Source organism: Pan troglodytes, chromosome 4, assembly GCF_028858775.2.
Source record: "Pan troglodytes isolate AG18354 chromosome 4, NHGRI_mPanTro3-v2.0_pri, whole genome shotgun sequence".
Lineage (NCBI taxonomy): Eukaryota > Metazoa > Chordata > Mammalia > Primates > Hominidae > Pan > Pan troglodytes.
The window spans coordinates 21342987-21365574 of record NC_072402.2 but is presented as its reverse complement, the minus strand read 5'-3'; the positions used below and the strand labels follow the sequence as shown (position 1 = coordinate 21365574).

At 37.8% G+C, this 22588-nt stretch overlaps 1 protein-coding gene across 26 annotated transcripts in view; it reads right to left on the bottom strand.

Moving 5' to 3' along the window:
* The window catches only part of MCTP1 (multiple C2 and transmembrane domain containing 1), a 595843-nt gene that overhangs the window by 69117 nt on the left and 504138 nt on the right, over positions 1-22588 (bottom strand). For all 26 annotated transcript variants that reach the window (XM_054684985.2, XM_009448833.5, XM_009448834.5 and 23 more), the window contains one exon: positions 5939-5992. In XM_054684985.2, the coding sequence (XP_054540960.2) occupies positions 5939-5992 (54 nt within the window). The remainder of the gene's footprint in view (positions 1-5938; positions 5993-22588) is intronic.

Sequence of the window (22588 nt, the reverse complement as noted above, 5' to 3'; positions counted from 1 at the left end):
GAAGCGTAAGGATGCCAAATTTGGAATCAGAAAAGTTGAGTGGTAGGTCTGGCTCTTCCACTTGTCTATATCCTTTAGCAATTCACTTAAGTTTGGCTGAACCACAGTCTCCTCACTTTAAATTAAGTGGGTTGAACAAGATTATTTCTTGGGTACCCTCCAGTTGTAATGTTGCTATGATTCTAGATGAAATAGATAGTGTTTCTGCGGACTCAAAGTGAGTGGGCTATCAGTTCAATGGGTGTTTAAGCACCAATAGGTTCACAAAGGAGAAATGGATCCTTCCCTGATTTTTAATCTTATTATTTGCTCTTCTCCCAAGTAGGAGAAAACAAGAAGAAATAGCCCTTTCCTGTCCAACCATCCCTCACCCCAGATCAGAATAGATAATAAGCAAATGGGATATATTATACTGTGACTGTAAAATATACCTCAGTTTACACCCCTGGCATGAGATGTTCCTATAATCTTTGAAAGAATATGATTTGGGAGGCTGGTTTTCCTCATTTGTTTATTGTAGCATAGTTGGGTTATAGTATTGCAATAAATATATCCAAGGAACACAAGGACTGTTCCAATTTTGCTCTAGAGCATGGGTGGGTCTATGCGGTTTTGATAGGCAGAATTCTAAGATGGCTGCCAAGATTCGCGCCTTCCAATAGATATATCATGATAGTCTCCCTCCCCTTGAGTGTGGGAGTGGGTTTTGTAATATGATGGTGTATTAGTCTGTTCTCATGCTGCTAATAAAGACATACCCAAGCCTGGGTAATTTATAAAGGAAAGAGGTTGAATTGACTCACAATTCCACATGGCTGGGGAGGACTCACAATCATGGCAGAAGGCAAGGAGGAATAAAGTCACATCTTACATGGTGGCAGGCAAGAGTGAGTGTGTGCAGGGGAACTCCCCTTTACAAAACTATCAGATCTCATGAGACTTATTCACTATCATGAGAACAGCACAGGAAAGATCCACTCCATGATTCAGTTACCTTCCACCGGGTCCCTCCCACGACACATGGGAAATATGGGAGCTACAATTCAAGATATTATTTGTGTGGGGACACAGCCAAATCATATTAGATGAAATAGGTGGTCCCATGACTAGGTTGTGTTCTGTGGCACAATTGCCTTTAAGAAAAAGAGATTATCTTTGATGGGCCTGGCCTAATCAGGTGAGGCCTTAAAAGGAACTTGTCTCTTCCTGAAGAGATTTGAAGTATAGGAGAGACTCAACCCAACAGAGATTCTCCATTGATAGATTTAAAGATGGAGGAAGCCATGGAAAATGGCAACTAGTATCAGAAAGCCAGCAAGAAAACAAGGACCTCAGTCCTCCAACTAGAAGGAACTGAATTCTATCAATACCCTGAATGAGTTTGGACATGGATTCTTCTCCAAAGCCTTCAGGTGAGAACTCAGCCTGACCGATACCTTGAATGTGACACCCTGAGCAGAGAACCCAACTGAGCTGTGCTGGACTTCTGATCTACTGAACCGAGAGCTAAAAAGTGAGTGTTGTTTTGAGCCTCTACCATGTGTGGCAATTTGTTATGCAGCAATAGCAAACAAATAAATGAAAACAATGCTATTCCAGTTAAATGTGGCTTAGGAATTTTTAAAAAGAAGTATTTTCCTTGGGCCTCCTTTCTTCTTGCCTTTCTCCAAAGCCTTAATCTTTTTCCCCACGGTGCAGTTATTTCATTGAATGTAACTAGAAAATGCCATTTTGTCAGATTAAAATCTTCTCTCATATCACATCACTTCTCGTACCCCTAACCCCTCATAGTTCTTTTGAGATGCCAGAGATGCCCAAATCTTGGATATATTATATACATGTTTTAGGGCTGGAGAATCAAACCAGAAAACACAGATTTCAAGAATTAAAGCAAAGAATCTGTTTATTTTGAACTAACTCTAGATATGTTTCATTTGTTACATCTAGTTCTCTTGAAACACAGTAACCTTGACATAATGGCTGAAGAAAAAGGAGAAGCAATGTAAGCATAAATGGCTGAATATTTTAATATCTTTTATCAATAAACATTACTAGAATGCCACGCATTTGAATCCATGCTTTTTCTGACAAAAACCTGCATTTTATCTTCTGCTTCCTGATATCGCAGCTGGATCTTATTACAAGGGTAGGATGCACCATGGGAAGCATGCCTAAACTTCTTAAACTACAAAAGGAAAGCTGATCTTCATTAATTAGATGTCTAGATTATGCAGACTGACCACTGTATTATTATCTATAACATGGTGAAAAACACTATTATATGGCTTGTTGATAGCTCCTCCTAGGTAATTTAGCTAAGCCTTATTTGCTAAGATATTCTATTAACCACAAAGGCAGGATTTGGTGTCAGGTCAAAAAATCAGATCAAACTGTGACTTTGTGGTTGATGGTTCAGAGAATGCTCTATAACAAAGGGAATTGAGAACGCAGTATGATGTCTTTCTAACATTTAATTCAGGAAAAATGTCATCTCCAGCACGGCTTAACATAGTGCTACTACATAATGCAGATGAGTGAAAATATTAACAAGTAAATGATTCATAACGAAGACTCACCACGTAAAACCTGTATTCTCTGCCTTTGTGAAAACCATGGAATTGGATTAAAAGAGAAGCCACCTAATTTTAGATTTAAACAAATGTGAACAATGGGTTTGAGAATGAAGGGTAAGTCTGTGGATCACAAACCCTCACCTGAATAATGATTAGCTCTTTGAATAAAAAACAACACACACACACACATATATATATATATATATATATATATATATATATATATATATATATATTTAAAAAGCCATAATCTGGAAGAACTTCAAAATCTAGGAATCCAGGTAAATCATGATTTAGCTTTTACCAACTTTAACCAAAGTCTTCCCTGGTGCTACAGTCAGTACTAAAGAAAAGCTATTACAAAGGTATTATGTTAAGTAATTACAATTTTGTCTGCTTCAACTTCTTATACCTGTGTCTTTGTCATGTATATAATTATGCAGAGGGAAAACACCTTAAGCTCAAATGAAATAAAAGATTTCAGTTTATGCCCACACGGACCTTGTCAAGTAGCCAATGACTTGCCCTTTCATTGTGAGTGACTAATATCAATGCTGGCTCTAAAGAAAGACACTTTTCATAATCGCCCAACAATCTGCTAAGTGAAAACATATGGATAGGCTTAGGGAACGCCTGCCAGGGGTCTTGGCGGAATGGAAAACAGGTGCTCTCATTCTGTGCCACGTAATACCCCATTTACCCCCAAGTCCAAAGGTTATAGGACTAATAGCTGCCTTGTGGTAATCAGGGAAAGCCAAGACACTGGCCCTGGTGAAACATCTGGGACATATTTTACATACTTCCAACATATGCTTCAGGTTCAATTAAAGTGAGGCTTTGGCACATTTATTAATCTTTTTTACTTTTATCCTATAGAGGACCCACTGACCTGACCTTACTATTATACCATATGAGAAAACAGAAATAATGAGAGCTAGAGGTCAGTACCTGCTCGTATGGCAAAGAACACATTTGTTTTCTCATGAAATTCCATTACCCATGACTGTGTACACAAACTTTAAATAAAGGAACCAACGAATTTTTTAAAGTAGGAAATTCCCCTTCTTCCACTCAGACACACTGATAGCCAAGACGTAACATTTACCGCTGTGAAAGCCTGTCGAGATGGGAGATGGAACCTTGCAGGATCCTTTCATATTTCCATTTCTTATAGGAAAAACTATATTTCAAGATGTCCACAAGATTCTTCCCTCTATTATTCAAGCACTTAAAAGTCTACTGTAAATTATTACATTTGAGATTTTATTCAGATATGATTTTTATGCTATCAATTGCATTATGAGTAAAAAAGAAAAACCTCCTTTTTTATCGCTCAAATAAAAGGGTTGGATTTATGAAAATCAGCTCACAGTCCTTTCACATGGAAAACACACTGCTTGTCGGCATCCTGTACAGAAGAATACAGTTGAATTCACACTGCAATTTAAGCACTCACTTTCAATCAACTTTGGTAACTAGATCTGAAAATGTGTTAGAAGCAGGGTGTCAATTTCAGACTACCAAACACTAGATTACAATAGATGTTACTCCAGAGATTTGGTGTTGTTTCCCCCGGGCATGTTCCACTTGACATCTATGTTTTGGTGAGCTGGTTAACCAGGTGTGCCTATTTCTCATATCTAACATCCTCTCCATTAAAAATGGCCATAAAACGGGGAGAGATTAGAAGTACAGAATATCAGCAAACTGACTAAAAACATAGGTTGACTTCAAACAGGGACATTAAGTACTAGACTTCACTAAGGGTTTCCATTTATTAACATTTCTGGGGAAATGCCTGCTGCTGGGGTGGATCTTTATGGTGGCTTTAATAATAAAGCAGCAACAAGCAAGAGAAAACGGCCATAAATGGATGGCAGCTCAGTGTTTATCAGCAGAGAAATGATGATTCAGAGCTGGCATACTGAGTTAAAATACAAGCTCTCTACAGCTCTACAACTGACCTTAGCAATAAATCATATCATTTATTGCCAGAAGTGTATGCTTATGTTATTTAACATTAAAAACAAGCACATATGTGTTTTTGCAGGAAGGAGATTTTGTTAGTTTATGTTTGATGATGTTGCTAATGACTAAATGATGTACAGAAGAAAAATTTCACATAAAAGCTCTGTCGATTTAAAAATGTTTGAAATAGCGTTAGAAGGGACAAAGTGTGCGTGTGTGTGTGTGTGTGTGTGTGTGTGTGTTTCTGTTTTCCTTCAAGCATTGATTAGGAAAAAAATCATGTGGAGAGTTAACTAATCACTGAATTTTTTGACATTTCTCGTGTATGCTTTCAACACACAAATTATTTTATCTTTAGAGACACAGCCTTTGGTGGCACACAAATTCTTACACTGGGATATAACTGTACATCTTTACTGGAATCAAAGGTCAAGGGCATAAATTAAAATATACTGTTTTCCTCCTTTCTTCAAAAAAAAAATTCACTGCTTTACTATGATATAAGTCAGATTCTGGCGAAGGTAAAAAAATCTGGTTTTACATGCCAAACAATGTGGAAATAACTAACGATTTTCTCTCCTCTGCCTCCCAATCTCACCCTAGGACTTTTTAGATTTTAGGTCTGGAAATGTCCAGAGATGATGATGTAACAGCATCTCTATCCTCCTTGCCATAGAAAGCAGTAGTTCCAACCCCAGCCACTGCTGCAGTGGTGCAAGATCATTCTAATTCCTACCTCCAGTTGTCCCCCCCCTCCCCAGGGGACAACCAATCCAAGCAGTCCCAGAAACTGCTGTTATTTACTGTGGTCACGCTCCCCAAATCAACCAGCGATCAAATATAAGCCTCTCTGAATGGGCTTTCCCAATGGAGAAACCACGTGGCCATTCCAAACCTCGGCAAGGGCGGTGAGCACTGGGGTTATTTAAATGTCCTCTGGAGCACTCGGCACATTCATGTCCTTTTGCTGAGCAATTGTTTGAAAATTACAGATGACAATATCCATGTTCAACTCATGCAGGCTATTTTTCCACTCTCTCTTCCCCCAAAGCATGGCCCGATTTGTAATACTCAAGATAGGACAAATTTTTGCCCTTCAACAACAGTCGTCACTGCTGTTATCTTCACGAGAGCTATCAAGTTCCAGACAAGCTGAATTATTATTTTTTTTTGTTCCTGGCAGAAAAATATTTGACCCAGCTCTGGACAAAAGCAAAGAGGATTTATAGCCTTCTCTCCCTCTTTGCAACATGCAGTGGCATTGTTAGGATGATAAACAGCACTGTCCAATTTTCTGGACTCAAACACTTCAACTCCTTTTTTAACTGTCTGTGAAAACAGTGTCATGTCTACATTTCCCCATCCCCAGATACCCAAGTGCTGGGAAAGATAATTACCTTGTCATCTTTGTCATCTTCTTCTTCCTCGTCCTCTAGCATGTCCTCCACTACCTGCAGACAGAAACAGAAGTCGTTTTTTGTGCTCTTAAAGGAGAGAATTTTGTTCTGTCATTTTGAACCTTTTGGAAAGGAAAACTTTATTAACATTTGAAACAGGCACACTGAGAAGGGATATTTGATCTAGAGAGAGTGATTAGGAAAATGCTCTGCCTTTAATTGATGAAAACCAGGGAACCAAATCCCAGTTAGGAGAACCGGATTTATGTGAAATGTTTTGTGACAACCTAAAGAATTTGAAATATGCATAAGGTAAACCAACATTAATTTGGGGGATGCTTTAAATCAGGAAATTTCCCTTCTACCGATTCTGCTGTCTGTATTAATCAGGCACTTTAGATTTAGAACTAGATAACTAGGCATGAAACAGCTCTGCTATTTCTAATTTACTTTTCACCAAACTCTAAGATTAAAAAACCATGTCTGTTAATTGATTCATGCTGGTGGTCTATGGCATAAAACTAACAACATCTTTTATGGCCCAAATTTTAATTCTTATGTATAAATGTCAAGTCTTGCCTCTCTCTTTTTGATTTTGTGGATTACCCAAAACTCTCGTTTTAATTCTCTGTGATTTTATACAAGAATATCATGAGAATGCATAGTATAATAAAATGAAACTTAAAATAATATTTAATTACATGTGTATAGTGTGTGTATAACCCACATGGTTGGATATGCGTGTATGTATTTTTTAATGGCTATTTAGCCTACCTCAGCAGAATGGAATAGTCATTTTGGATTTACCAAATAACTTCCCTTTACCTTGATCAACATATAACCATAGGCATTCAGAATGGGACTTCACTCCATTTCAGGCTTTTAAAAATTGTTTTCCACACTTCACAAACATACACATATGCATGCCACAGAAACCTACAGTTTAAAAAACTGTGGGAGAAGTGTTGTTATTCAAGTAAGACCCAACTTATTGTGTTTGACATTTGATATGGTTTTTAAATTCCTGTGTCTTTTTTTTTCCTGATCTTGTATCTCTGAATAGACTCAACAGAATCATGATTATCAAATACTTTAAAACTTTTCTCCCAAAGCTCATATTAGAGGACAGAGACACCTAGCCCTCCTTTCCTGTTTTTGTTTTTGTTTTTTTATACAAACAGGAATATTCTATTGGTGAACACTTTAATAACCAAGACTGTATTATGAAAAGAGTTACATAAACTGAGATAACATATCAGAACTCCGTTATTCCTAATAATTTTTCTCAAATATTCTAAAAGCATTAACTGATTTAAAAGCATAACCCAAACACAAACCTCCAGGTCTCATGAACGAATATATAATGAAAGCATCTGACAACCTGTGAGACTGTTCTTAATTTAATGTCATGCTTTAAATCTTCTGTTAAATGGTAGAATTTTGAGGTCTTTCATTTGGACATTCAGCTTTCAAAAGAATCACAGTGGTGCAATATGCAGTTTTGCATATCTGATGAGAGCTTACACTTACTTCGGAGACATATAAAACAATGAAGCTTCAACAAGAAAGATGGACTCTTGACAGTCTCTCTAACTATATTCAGCTACTCCATAGCATTTATTATAAACCCCTTTGTCCAAGGCACATAGTGCTAGGTAATGTGGGAATACACAGATAACCCACAAATACTTCCTTCTTTACTCCTATCAGCCCTCAAATGGCTTATAATCCAGTAAAATTTAAACAGGGTTGATCAGATAAGCTTTCATGTTAACCTTTCATTTCCTCACACTTAAAGTATTCACATCACAAATACAAAGACAATAGTGACAATATATAGTTGAAGTGATATATGCCAGGCTATTCCAAATTGGGCTATTTGTGAGGGAGGTTTAAGATGGAAAAGAAGCTGCATTGGTACATTTTGTTGCATCAGAAGAATTCACCTAACACTTGTAAGATTTTCTGAAATGATGATTATTTTGTAGCTGTAATAAAATTATCTTTTAGATTTAAATGAAGTATTTTTTTTTGCTGAAATTACCCATGCAGATTCTTATCAAATACATCAAGGAAAATGAGATGAATACTATACTTTTACTCCTGTGAATAAAGTCATTATTGTAGCTACTTATAATTAAGAATGTATAATATGCCTCCTCTCTGCAGTACTTACTATCATATTTCAGGTGCTATGAAGGCAGAATGGTGGTGGGCTGTGCTTAGCAGATTGTCAGGTACATAATAGGTGTTCAATAAATATTTGTTGATTGAGTGAACAGGTGAATGCATCATCTACCCTTCATATCATTTAACACACTTTTGGGTAAAGTGTCTATCATGTATCTCACAGAACTGACTTAGTTCACCTGGAAGGACTTATACCTAATCAATGATGCAGATTTATAAAAGCAAATATTCAAAATGCTTTCAAACATTTGCCTAGGAATAGAACCCATGAATATTTAACCATTAAGGTTGGAGAATCTCCACTATCTTCAAATTAATTTTCAAAAATTCAAAATAAGATTAAGCCATAAACAAGCCAGTAGCTTAATTTACACATTTTACAGATCAGCTGTGGATCTTATGTTCAAGTATGACTCAAAGAGGTCTACAGAATCAGGCTCTTCATTTGCAAAACCCAAACTGTTCTTACCCTGCACAAGTGGGTAATTGGCTACGCACAATTGCTCCACAAATGTGCAGCCAGAACCACCCAATACAACCATTTGCTTTTACATTTGGCAGAAAAGTGCTGTGTTAGTGAGAGGCCTTTTTGTTGTGTTTTAGCGCTCTAGTGAGGGCCTTTCCCCCTCCTCCAGTGCCTTTTTAAAGTTACATCATAAACATCTACAAGTGAGGATTTATAATATAGATGGTTTCCTATCAATGCCTTTAAGCTGCTTCCGAGCATACCCCACTATTACATTTTGCTCAGGTGAAGCTGAAGGTGCCTTAGAAAATGGAGATGATAATAGCACCTATCTCACAGTGTTGAGGATCCAATGAGATAATGCATAAGAGTGCTTAATACAGTTCCTGTGTCAAAGGAAGTACTCAAAAATGTTAGCTATTAATAAAAATAAAATAACATCGTTACTATTTTAAACATTCATTTTTGGAAATTAAATAATATATTTTTTCCTGGACAAAATATTCTGTGCTCTTAATGACACACAAAATTCTGATTCATGTTTTCACTGACCATAAGAAACACATAGAGGGGTACAGGTAGAAGTGTAGATAAAGATTCCAAATTAAAATGATGATGCTTTCACAACTAATTTTCAGGCTTTAATGGTCCAGTGAAATGGATGGCTTTGAGGACAAGAGTGTCTCAGAAGCTGAGCTGTGCTTTAAGACATGAGCTCTAGCCAAATGCAATGAACATCGAAACTGCAAACTGAGCTTTTAAAAACAAACTGTATATATCACTGAAGTGCATTTAATGACTGCACAAAATTGCAACCCTTCCCAGAGAAATCAAATACCACCGCTATTTAGGATGAGAGTGCTGGAGTTTAACACTTAACTAAGGAAAACAAAAGAAGGGAGTCCTGGTATCAAATTCTAGCTCTTTCCTCTTCAAATAAAACCAAATAAGCACTACATCGTTTTGTTTTCAAGTATACAAAGTCCAGTTGCCCAAACACTTGTGGGCAATAATTTAATGAACAACATATACTATACATAGGATTTCCTTGAAGGGGAAAAAATGAAGAGTGACAAAAAATCATGTAGTAGAAAAGATACATTTACGAAGTTCGGTTTTTTCTCTTTTTTCTTAAGGGGGAATATCACAGATCGGCTCTAGAATTCTCTTTCCAAATTATGCTTTCTGATACCTCGCTTGAAAGCAAGTAGTATTAATCAAACAAAGGAAGGGCACTAGGGAAATCAGAAAGATGTAATGCAAGCAGTTAAAAGTGACATGACCTTCTGTAATGTCGCTCGTCACAGACTTATATGCCACACAGTCGAGGAAGGTCTTGAAAGAAACTGATTCTTGGTACTATTCCTTGAATGTAATACTAATAAAGATGACATTTAAAAAAACACACATAGACAGCCCCAAATGCAGCATGCCAGCTACATTGCAGCCAGAGAGTAAGTAGACAACATTATTTTAAAAAGCATATTTCTTCCTCTATATTCAATATTTGCTGAACATTTGTCATTAACATAAAATATAATATGTGGCCATACATTTAAAAAATACATTTCCAAAATTAAACAAAATTGTATCTATAGACCATATATTTTATGTGGTTTTAGAGGAGCTCTCGTATTGTTACAAGACTTCTAATTGTAATCCAACACAACAAAACACATCTTGATTTGCAAGGAAAATGTTATTTGACTGGAAATGTTAATAGTGATGTCAATAATCTGAATAAAAACATGACATGTTTGGTATTATTCTCCCAGAACAAAAATGTATAAGGGAGGTGACCAGAAGGATGCAGTAACAAGAAAACCAATGATGAAAGGATGAGGAAAAGTGGGCTCAGGTAGACTTCATTATTAAAATCATTATGGGATAGTGGATACTAATTATTGCTTTTTAACACCAATTTAAGGTATATGTTTAATATGACAAGAGGGGGTTAAAAGGCCCATGAATTATTTTTAAAACACTTCATATTATAATTTTTCCATGAGTAAATTCTTCCACTTATTTAAATCCCTTCAAACAAAAAGGAACCCAAAAAAATCTTGGTTATGTTAACCTTGGAAGGATTGAGTACTCTGCAACCAAACCTTTCAAAAGCCAGTGCTGATACAAACCAGTTTCTTTCGTGTGTTTACTTCTTTTCCTTGGAATTAAATGGATGTTTTGCTATGTTCAAAATGAATAGTTGCACAACTCAAATTGCTTTACTCAAATATGGTCTATAAAAATGCAACACGTTTACACATTTAAAGAAGAAATCACTGCTGTCCAGATGTGCAACCATGTTAAAATATTAAAGAAAACTGACACAAAAGAAAGAAGTTTCATATTTAGTTTCATATTCATAGATCATCCAAACTTGTACAGATGCTTATATTTGGATACGTTGCAAACTAAATGCCTATTTCTACCCTAGAGATACGGAAGAATTTGGGGAGGGTAGTATTCTTCAACACAGTCTGGAGTTCATTTATATCACTGTGTTTGTGCATAAACCAAGCAGAACATGCATTTACGTGCCAATTGGTTTATTATATGTGTAAGTATGATATGAAATGATGGAATGTCTGTTGATGGAGAAGACGCATATAATCACTCAAATGATTTCAAATCACTTGAAAGTACCAAAGGTCAGGCTAAAGACTTTTGTGGTAAGATCTTTATAGGTGTGCTAGTGCAGACATTTTTACGACAGGACACCTACTTCTCACAAGATTTTTGAGAAGAAACTTTTGCAAACTGGTATAATTAATTGTATACATAATTCACTGCATGTTTGTAAGAATAATAAGATTCAATCAAGTCTGGGATATACTGTTTCATCCAGTACATCTCGAAAGCAACTGCATATATGATGGCTGCTTAGTTTGATTCACGCTATTAAGGATTTCACCTTGGAGTATTTCAGCTACAGTAGTCATCAAGATAACTGAACCACTAGATGTAATAATAATTAGTGTGATAGGCTTGCCAGGGAGGCTGAATATATTGCAGTACAAAAGAAGGCAGAATAAAAAAAAAAAGCATTAGTACTTACTGCTAAAAGACTTCCTGATTTTTACAGAGACACTCAAATACAATTATTCTTCTCGCAAAATGCATTTCCTTGGCTCATTCTGGGAAGTGCCACGTTGTAATTTAGTCTGATTCTTAATAAGGAATGTGGCTTTAATGTGGCTATCAGATGACTTTTGATGCATGCCACTGATTACGTACAGCATGGCTTCTGCATCATCAACAGCAGTATTTGCTGTATAATCTGGTTTGCTATAAGGTGCAAAGACAGTAAATTTACTTTACTGACCAAAAAGTATGTTACCTTTTATTTTCTTAAGTGTCAGCTTAATATGCAGAAAAACTCTTCCATTAAGAAAGGCGAAACAATAACAAATTCTATAATCAGTATAAGCCTCTTAAATTTCTTTTCATATTTCCTTTTCGGTATTCTTAAGTGTTCATTCTTATTCTCACACAAAGCACTATGAACAGAATTCTAGAGTTTATTTGAACTCTGTCTCCATCTAAAGGCTTTACAATGTATTGGGTTTTTCACTTGCAGGAAAATTCTAATCTTGGTGTCTTTAGGATATTGCATATTAATTCAATTGAGTAGGAAAAAATAGGTCAACTATTAACCTGGAATGTGCTTTTTAAATAATAATGCTTTTATGAAACTATATTATTTGTCAAGGGAAAAAAGTATACACCAAAGGCCAAAAAATTGAGTTGTTTAATGTGCTTTGCAAGTAAAATTAAAAGCTAACTCTACTCACCACGAATCTACTTTATAAAATTTAATGTTTTCAAAATATTTTATACATTAATAACAGAGTACAAATAAAAAAGAAAATTATGTACTTAAGCCTCTATATTTAGAACCAATGTTTCCATTCCAGAACCTCAACTTTGTAACAAAAAGGCATAATTTTAAATGTTTCAAACTCTGAAAATCTTAGAAATTGTTTTTAAGTGTCTAATAAAAGGTACACATTATTTAAAAAAATTTCTGTAAAGCAAGAAAAGGGAGCTGCTGTGACATTTTAAACAGTAGCATGTCCTGCAATCTTCCCAATATCCTTTGCTCCAACCCCATCAATAATTTTGGGAGCTGCAATAGGCAAGTTATTTTTCAGGTAAATGCACAGTTTAGCACAAGTATGCAAAATACTATGGAAATATTGGAATATATTTCCATATATGATTCCATATATGGAATAGTACTGAAAATACTACACTTTGGGAACATTAGGGATCTTTAAAGAATATACTTTGAAAACAACAACAACAAAAAATTTATCTTGGAGATTAATGCCAGCAGACTTTTGGACCATATTGATCTGTTAGGTTTGATTCACTTAAATTTACAGCAGCTCCCTATTTTAAGCAATCTGTTTTGGGTCATAAAGAGGGTGAGTGGAACGGGTGTACATTTGCAAAGAATATTCTGACACTAATTTGAGTTTTCTTTTTCTTTTCTTTTCCATCTAGAATATTTTGAGGCCTGAGGACATTATGTCAGAGAATTTAACTTTAAAAATGGAGCATGTTTTGTATGTCAAAAAATCATATAGTCAGAAAACTTCAGTTCTTTTCTTATATCCTTTTCTATAAATAATGATATTTTTTATCTTTTTTATATAAAGAATAATCACCTCACAAAAGAAAGTCCTAGTGGGTTTAGACCTACATTTGGACTGAAAAGAATGTCTGTGGTGAATGGTGAATTGTAGCATAAAAGCCTGAATGAAAAGAATGTTCACGAAACTTCACACAAAACCTCCAAACCGTTATATCATGAGCTTCCCACAATATAACACAGAACTCTATATCCCAGGAAAAGCCTGCCTGGTCTACTTATCATTTCTGCTTTATGTAGTGTACTGTGTGATTGCTAAATTAGTGTATAATGCATTTATAATATTTATAGTACCAACATTTAGTTAAATAACCTTTAGGTAAGATTTATGTTGTTTTTTTTATTTCTCATTTAATGGCAAATTATGAAGAGCATGTTTCATAAAGATAATTCTCCATTTAAATTCATCAGTCCATTAAATATTAAAATTATGTTTCTGATGCAATCGAGAACAAATTTGTCCAGCTTCAGTGATTATTTGCACTCATAAAAATTAGGCTTGATTAATAAAATTTAAATGCTTGATTAAGTTGACATTTTCATGTTCCATTCTGATTTATTAGAATTAGTCTCCATCTCCAGGCCTGGTATGCTGGTGTAGGTTTACCTTTCTCCTCCTCTTACCCGACATCCTGAGCGAGATGTTAGAAAGAAGAATTTTGCTTTTGGACTCAATGATGATTTCAGTGAAACGCCCTGTTCTTTGCTCATGGTACTGCCTGTCTTTGTCTTCATGCACGGTGCACAGTGGAGATTTGTATTACAATAATCAAGAAAAATGTTTCTTTTAAATATCTATGGATATGACCTGTAAAATGGCATATGCTTATGGTATTTCTGTAAAATTCAGTTACTAAGGTGCTTTAAATTGTTGAAGATTGCTTTGCTCAAATTTCTTTATATGCTTTTATTGATAAAAATACAGTTTTTATTTTTGTGGGACTTCCGTATACATTGCAAGGGGACTATGGATACAGGAAATCTTACTGTGGCAATGCTATTATCTTTGCCTACAGGCTTAAAACCAAGAAAAATGACTCACGGCCATGAAAAACCATTCTCTTCCACGGGACTTACAAGGGAACTCTTCAAGAGAGATAGTGACATATAATGTCTAAGCCCCCACTTGCTTGCTGTTTTACACATGGCAAAGTTCCCAGGTGTCATCTATTAAGCACTTACTGGTTTTTTTTTTTTTTTTTTTTTTTTTTTTTTTTTGAGACGGCGTCTCCCTCTGTCGCCCAGGCTGGAGTGCAGTGGCGCGATCTCGGCTCACTGCAAGCTCTGCCTCCTGGGTTCACACCATTCTCCTGCCTCAGCCTCCCGAGTAGCTGGGACTGCAGGTGCCCGCCATCGCGCCCGGCTAATTTTTTTGTATTTTAATAGAGACGGGGTTTCACCGTGTTAGCCAGGCACTTACTCTATGCTTAACATGTTATGTTAATTGTCTCTTAAATTCTTAGAAGACTCCAACAAGGTACCTATTGTCCCCATTTTATTGGTGAGGAAATTGAAGCATAGCAGAATGAATAACCTTGTATAGCTAACAAGTAGAAGGTTTGGAATTTAATCCCAGATCTTCTGAATTTCAAAGCTTGGGTTTTTAACCTCAAGCCACTGGAAAGATACAGCGGTAACTCTTATCTTAAAGGTGTTTTTGCTGTTGCCTATGGGAGTATAACCCATTTGAAAACTTTATTTAGGTAAACTGACTTTCTCTTGTTTAAGCAAGGCTACCAGAACATTCAGTTAGTTTTTAAAGAACTGATAGAGTATACTAGTTTCGTTTTGTTTTATAATGAAGTAAATTCAGTAAGTAACAAACGACAAAAAATGTCCTTGAAGGTATATTTTAGTTTGGTCACTAAAACATACTGTTTCAGTTCTATGTACACAAGGGTAGAAACGCCTTAAAGTTGTATGCTCTTGACAAAGGTATCTCATACAACGCTTTAAAAAATGAACACAAAACTCTCAGCGTTATTGGACTCCTAATACTTCTGATTTATAAACACTTTCCACAAGCAGATAAAGACATATCATTTGTTTTCCACTTTTAGCTTGTTAATTGGGGTCTTATAATTTCTTGTCACCTTTGTGAACCAAGGACAATAATTCTCCACAAATATATGAAACTCTCTGCCACCATCACCCTTCCCCCCACCACCACCAAACAGAGAACAATGATCAAGACTAGAAATGCAAACTAGTTCTAAGGTCATGAGTCAGGCCGAAGGTGCTTCTGTTGGCCCCTTTTTCTCCCTCCCTCTCTCCCCATGTTTAGAATAGTTTGGCTCTCTGCCAAGAGGAGAGTGCAAAGTCATTTAGAAAGAACAATCAGGAAATCGGTAGGATAACACATCCACCCTCAAACCAGAATTGTGGGTATCCTTTTTTCCTCCCCAGTCTTACATCTCAATTACGGAAATGGCGAAGTCCTGGGGGCAGATATTTGGAAGAACAGAAATGATAAGACCCTTTGGCAGACATATGGGTGGACGCTTTGGAGAACCATCAAGATGGTGAATTCTTTGGATCCATGGGAGGATTTGAGGGGTTTAGGAAGCTGGTTTTTCAGTGACTCTCTGGGGCTCCAGGGTTCAACTGCAGCTCAAATAAGTGAAAATCAACCATTTATGGGAGCACTAATTTCAGATTTCCTTCACAGCTGCCAAAAACAATTCGTCTGATAGAAAAGGAGTTGGGGAAGAAATCCTCTATAAGAACTAAGAGTACCTCTTTGCCTCATTATATTCTTATATGCATCTCTGGAGAACTGAGCAAGGTGGGAAGAATTCAGGAAGATGGTGGAGGCTAAAATATGAGAGTAACTGGAAACAACCTCTAGGGCAACTACCACTAACTTTAAACTGGAAGTCTCTCTTCTGAGCCCTAATAGATCTAAAGCAAGAAGTGTGCATTCCAGTGAGGAGAATCTTTAGTAAATTGACTTTTAAAAATAGAAGTGTTTCCTTTACATCTTTCTCTATTTGAACTGACATGTCACGTACTGGTAATACTCATCTTCCACCATTCTACCATTTTATCTTTTCAATTTTAGGTTTGACTGCAGTTTGAGAATTGAGTAAAAGGATAGCCAATAAACTCAAAAAGTATTAAAACCAAACATGGAGTTACTAAGTGAAAGCAACAGACTGAGGCGTGAAGAACAAACAGTGGCCACAGGTAGATATTTAACCCCGTTTCATTATATATGCAGTACTCACACACATATATCTGGGACTATCTAAATGTCTTTTGACTAAACATTCTGCATGCTGTATACAGACCGCTTATCACTGCACCTATTATATTCATGTATTCTATCAGTTGTTTGTTTCTCTCACTAGACCACAAACTGTCCTGGGCAAGGCGTGTGTCTTCATCATCTTTGAATCACAGTTTGTACTGTTAGTGCCTATAAATGTTCAATAATATTTGTTGAATGAAAGTAATTTTGCATAAAAATTAGATAATTTTTATTTGGAAGGAAAGATCAGACTAAAATATTTTCATTCAAACATTTTTTGAGTAACTCAGAGCAAAATGGTCCGAGCCATTTTGCTGTGTTGAGATTAGACACACAAATGGAAGATTCAATTAGAACAATCTGAGGAGGACCCACAGTGAGCCAGTTATGATAATATACTGAGAGTGTTGTGATTTTTATTGTTATGATTTCTTTCTAATTTGGTCGTGAGGTCTGTCTCTTGAGAGTGACCATGAGCCATGATAGCCACTTTCTAGGAGTGCCCTGATGAGAGGAAAGTAAGACTCAGGTGTGTCAGTCAGACGAGACACATTGAGGAGGTGAACCCAAAGTGCATAAAACAAGAAATTTAGTACTTACTGGTCCCAGAGAGGTTAGGGATGCCAATGGGAGGCCGAGGGAAGGCTGGAGGCCACAGGGAGCTCAACCAGTGGGTGCGGCACGCAAGAGAAAAAGAGGACCCACCAGACTATGCCTTTATTAAGGTCCATGGATGCTATCCCGTGGCTGGTTTAAAGAGAGCACGAGGGGAAATGCTGACTTGGCTCCAGTGCTAACCATTAGGTTTCATCATGGTCAGCAGCTGTGGGGTGTGTTGGGTTAATAGGATGAGAAGCAAGTGGGCTGCAGCATAAACAACCACACAGAGAGGGTAAGCTGTAATTAGCCAAAGGGGACGGGTACTGCTAGGTTTCAAATAACTCATGTCGGGCCTTAAAATGGATGCCTAAGCAGCAACTATATGAAACAAATTTATGACAGACGTGGGAACTCAGAGGTGTGGGCTCACTTAACCTCTTAAGAGTATGAGTTGGTAGGGTCAGACTGGTAGTAGGGGGTGAGTGTCAGGGATGGTGCTCCAGAAGAAATAATAATGATAATTAGTGGTTACCCAGGCACAGCTGTATAAAATGTTAAAGGCTTAATGGGTGGCAAATTAATATTAACTACCAAAAACCTTCAAAATGCATATACTCTCACCCAGAAATTCTTCAAGGACTTTCCAAAGCATATTACCAGAAAGGGACCCAAAGATTTCTTTAGGATTTTCTTTATAGTATTGAGAAGGCAAAATATTTCAAGCGGGCCAGGCGTGGTGCCTCGCGCCTGTAATCCCAGCACTTTGGGAGGCCGAGGCAGGCAGATCACTTGGGGTCAGGAGTTCCAGACCAGCCTAGCCAATATGGCGAAATCCCGTCTCTACTACAAAAAAAAAAAAAAAAAAGAAAAAAATACAAAAATTAGCCGGGTGCAGTGGCAGGTGCCTGTAATCCCAGCTACTAGAAGGCTGAGGCAGGAGAATCACTTGAACCTGGGAGGTGGGAGTTGCAGTGAGCCGAGATCACACCACTGCTCTCCAGCCTGGGTGACAGAGTGAGACTCTGTTTCAAAAAAAAAAAAAAAAAATTGAAGGGAACATTTCTAAAAACAGTGTTTAATTAAGAAGACTGGTGCAGTGGCTCGCACCTGTTGTCCCAGCTAGGCAGGAGGCTGAGGTGAGAAAACTGATTGAGTCTAGGAGTTCGAGGCTGCAGTGAGCTATGATGGCACCACTGCACTCCAGCCTGGGTGACAGAGGGAGACCCTGTTTCTAAAATACACACACACACACACACACACACACACTCATATAGTGAAAATTGTATAGAAATTAAAACTCGTGGTAGGCTGTTTTCCAGGAATATGAAGGATATTTCCAGATATGTTGCAGAATAAAAAAAGTAGGTGAGCTAAAATGTGTTAAAGGTGACTCAATTTTTATAAAAAACAAAATATGTGTGATAGGAAATATACATTTACATTTGTAAGTATATTTTAAAGAAAACAGTAGAAGGCATAGAAAGAGTATATAGAATATTTGGGAAACTACAAGTATACTCTGCTTCAGATACTCCTGTGACCACTGGGGCTACCCCACCCTGGTCCTCCTCTCCAGACCCACTATCTTTGAAGGTCTTCTTTTCCCAGGGTGAAAGGCCCCTCTTCCAGCACCTTTCTCAGGTGGGTCATAGCCCTCATGGCTGGACAGCCACTTCCTCATTGACGCCAACCGGCTTGCCTACAAGTCTGCTGTGCCAGTGGAGGAGCCCCGAAGACCATCCCAGGATGATGCACCCCATAAGAGTACAGCCTTGCAGGGGCTACAGCCACCCACAGTGCACCTGTGTCTTTGCCAGCCCCCTGCAGCTGCATAGACACCATGCATCACACTCAGACCTCAAACTCTTCATGTGCGGCACCTTGGGCAAGGATTTCAAGCTCTTCCACCACACTGCACATCTGTCCTCAGTGCTCACGTGACTTCCAGGCCTCTGCCAAGTTCCAGACCCTGCCTGCACTGCCCTTCTCCAGGCCACCACATCTATCCCATGCTGTGCCATTCCCACACACGCTCTGTGAGTACTGGCTTTGCGGATATTACTGCCTTATTCTGGGCCTGAGTTTCTCCATCTGTCCAAAGGCAGAAGCATCACTCCTTTTTCCTCTTTTCCAGTTGTGTGATGAAGACAAAAGGGGTTGCCTTCCCTGAGCCTGTGGACTGGGTGAATAGGAGTTAAAGCAGGGAACACAGGCCTGTGAGCCAGCTGTGCTTCCCATCCAGCTGTGCTGTGCTAGCTTTTGCAAGTGGCTTGGTTTCCTGCTCTCCCAAGTGGCGAGCAATTGTTGTCCAGAAGAAAGTGATAACAAAAGAGTATGGCCATGGTCTGGTTCATTTCTGTTTCCTCACCCTTAGCCCACTACTCCCACCTTTTGCTCAATAAACACTGCATACTCCAAAACAAACAAAAGCAAAACAACAACAACAACAACAACATACACATAAACAATCCTGTTGGAATATTGGAGGGATGAAGCTGAAACTATGGTTTAAGTGGGGCCTGCTCCTTATGGGTCTTCTATGCTTGAAGATGTTGGGGAATACCTTTATTTCAGAACTGTCACCTTCCTACAGGTCTGGAGGCAAGAATAAAAGGTACAACTGGGATAGAGTTGCCAGATGAATATAGAACATCCACTTAAACTGGAATTTCAGATAAATTAAGAATATTATAAAAACATATAAGTTTAAGTATGTCCTGTTGTTATCTGAAATTTCCATTGAATTGGGCATCTGTGTTTTTATTTGCTTAATCTGGCAACCCTAACTTGGGTAATTCATAGGGCTCAGGGCTGGAATTTGAGGGAAATTTGCAAAGTGGAAGGCCTGGTCATCTACTGAGAGGGAGGGGACAGTGGTGGGGGGACTTGGGATGAGTGAAGAAAATGTAGAAATCTTGTTGGTGCAAATCCAAAGCCTGATGACGATGGTTATTAACATGTTGGGATGCACTATGTACAGCAAGTGATTATCTAACAAGGCTAAACAGTTGGTGAACAGCTTTGAGAGGGGTCACAGGGGATAAGCTTTCTACCAACATCTGATTGGCTGTTGATTCTACTTATTTATCCTAGTGATCGTGTTGGAAAACTAAAGGTCTGGTTCTTTTCATGGTCCTCCTCAGATTTTTTCAAGCTGATGACCTTTTGAAAAAAACTGAGAAAACTGCTGTTGAAATAAGCACGAAGAAGAAAAGAGTGATCATCCATTTTTAGATGTGTTTACAGGCTGTATGACTCAGTGTTGCTTCTGCTAAGAGCACTGAATATGTGGTCTTTTTTGGTACTGAGATGCAAACACAGGAAACTTGTGGTCTATGCTGCTTTCAGTGAATGATAAAACTCTTACTGAAGTAGAGAGAGTCTAAGTGTATGTTCAGAGTGCTCTGCATATGACGTCCTCTCCTCTGTCAGCTTGGCTTTGGCCAGCCTCTTTAGATCCTGTTAGGAATACTTGACTTATTCGGTATTCCACATATTCCACCACAGACTTCTTTGGAATGGAGAACACTGGCTGACAAAATAATAAATGTGCTTGATTTATAGGAGCTCAAGTCAATCAGATGTTTCTTTGGTGGACCATCCCAAACTGTTCAATCAACAGCACTTATGGCACAGAGTGCTGCTCTTAGGAGCTTTATTTGTAGAGATAAGTGCTCTGGTTCTCACTGGAACAGACCTAATGGGAGACAATATTCAGTACTATTCTAAAAGGGAAATGAAGAAACAAATGCTTTGTCATGGGAAGGAGCTAACTAAACATTTCAGTATTTCCTAAAGTATTTTACAAGGCAGACTCTGTCTCAATTTGTGTCACAGTCATATCATGAGTCAGAGAATGATTTCATTGATCTGCCCCACTCTTCAGTCTTTTAATGCCACCATTGATTAGATAACTGAGATTGTTGTGTGGGAGGAATATCATGACAGTAAAAATGAATGTTCTTTTAAAGTGTAATTAAAAAACATTGAAGAATTTTTTTGTGCCAAAGAAATTTTTGAATTTATTCACAAAAAAATTATTCACCAATATGAAGAAGTCAGCTTTGATGGACTCCTCCCATGCTCACCTTGGTGAATGGAAGGTAGCCCTCCTGGTCACGAATGCTTCTGAAATTAACAGGGGCACCTGGGATAGAACAGATGACCAGCACCAATTCATGCAAGGTTACTGGTTACCTTACAGGAAGGAATTTGGAGACACCCAGGATTCTATGCAAGGCTCTGGACACTAAGAAAGCAGTCCTTTGGGAAAGGAATGCCCATGCATGTAGCATAGATACAGCCTGGGACTTTACAACAGGGCACAATTGGGTTCACATCACACTTGCTCTGGGGAGTTGCTTACTTATCCTCCTTGATACTGAATTTTCTTACTTGTAAAATGGGGAAAAAACTATTTAGAATTATTTACTTGATATAATTATTGTAAAGAATAAAAGGAGGTGATGTCTCTCTCTAAAAGGCTTAGCAGGATGCCTGATACATAGAAATTGCTTGATAAATATCATTTCTGTTTCCCTGAATGAGAGATATGGAAGACATGGGGTGAGTGGTGTGGGAAAATTAATACTTTCTATTAATGTGTCAGCTTGAAGGTAGAGTTAGTGCTACTGGCTTTTCTGTAATTCGTGGGAGAAACTTGCTGTAACAGTGCCCAGGGAGAGGTGGGATATATCCCCAAGAGGAAATGTGATTGACTGGTGGTTCGGAGTATAAACTTCAGACAGACTGCTCTGTGTTCTAATACTGGCTCTGACACTTTCTGTGTGTTTTTGGGTAAGTTATTTAATCTTTCTGGCCCTGTTTCCCTCTATGTGCAGTAGAAATGATACTTACAGGGTATGCAATAGACCCCTGGTTTGCTTGGCTAACCTATTTCCTTCATTCTCTGAGACTTGATTCTCTTTTCTCAAGGAAGAGCTCTTGCAGCCATGCTTGTCTACATGAGCATATTCCTTTGCTTACAACTGATGAAGGGACCTGGGCGGGGGTGGGGTGGGGATGGCGGCATGTCACTCGACTTAGGAGGATCCAACCCATTGACTGGGCTAACACAATCAGTTTCTCTCTCTTGGAGGAGGACTAAATGACATGGTGAATATAAAGTACTTCACACAGAGCCCACGGTGTAATGATGGTTCAGTAGTTTTTAAATCAAAGTAAAAGCCATTTCCTGGCATCTACTCTTCCACTTTCAAAATGTCTCTCTACAGTAACTGTAATTTTGGATAGTTGGTACAAGCCTAATAGGCAATGCCGGTGAGAATTTTTCCCAGGTTTTGAAGTGACAGCTCAAACCAACAGAAGGATGACATTCCTATCTTTATATCCCTTTCATGCCAGGGACATTTCTGAATGAAGCATGTCTTAAACGGTTTTCTCTGGAAAAGCCTAACAATTCTAATGCTAGAAATTTTAATGTCATGGTCCCAGTCTAGGTATATTCAGACCTAAGATTGCTTATTT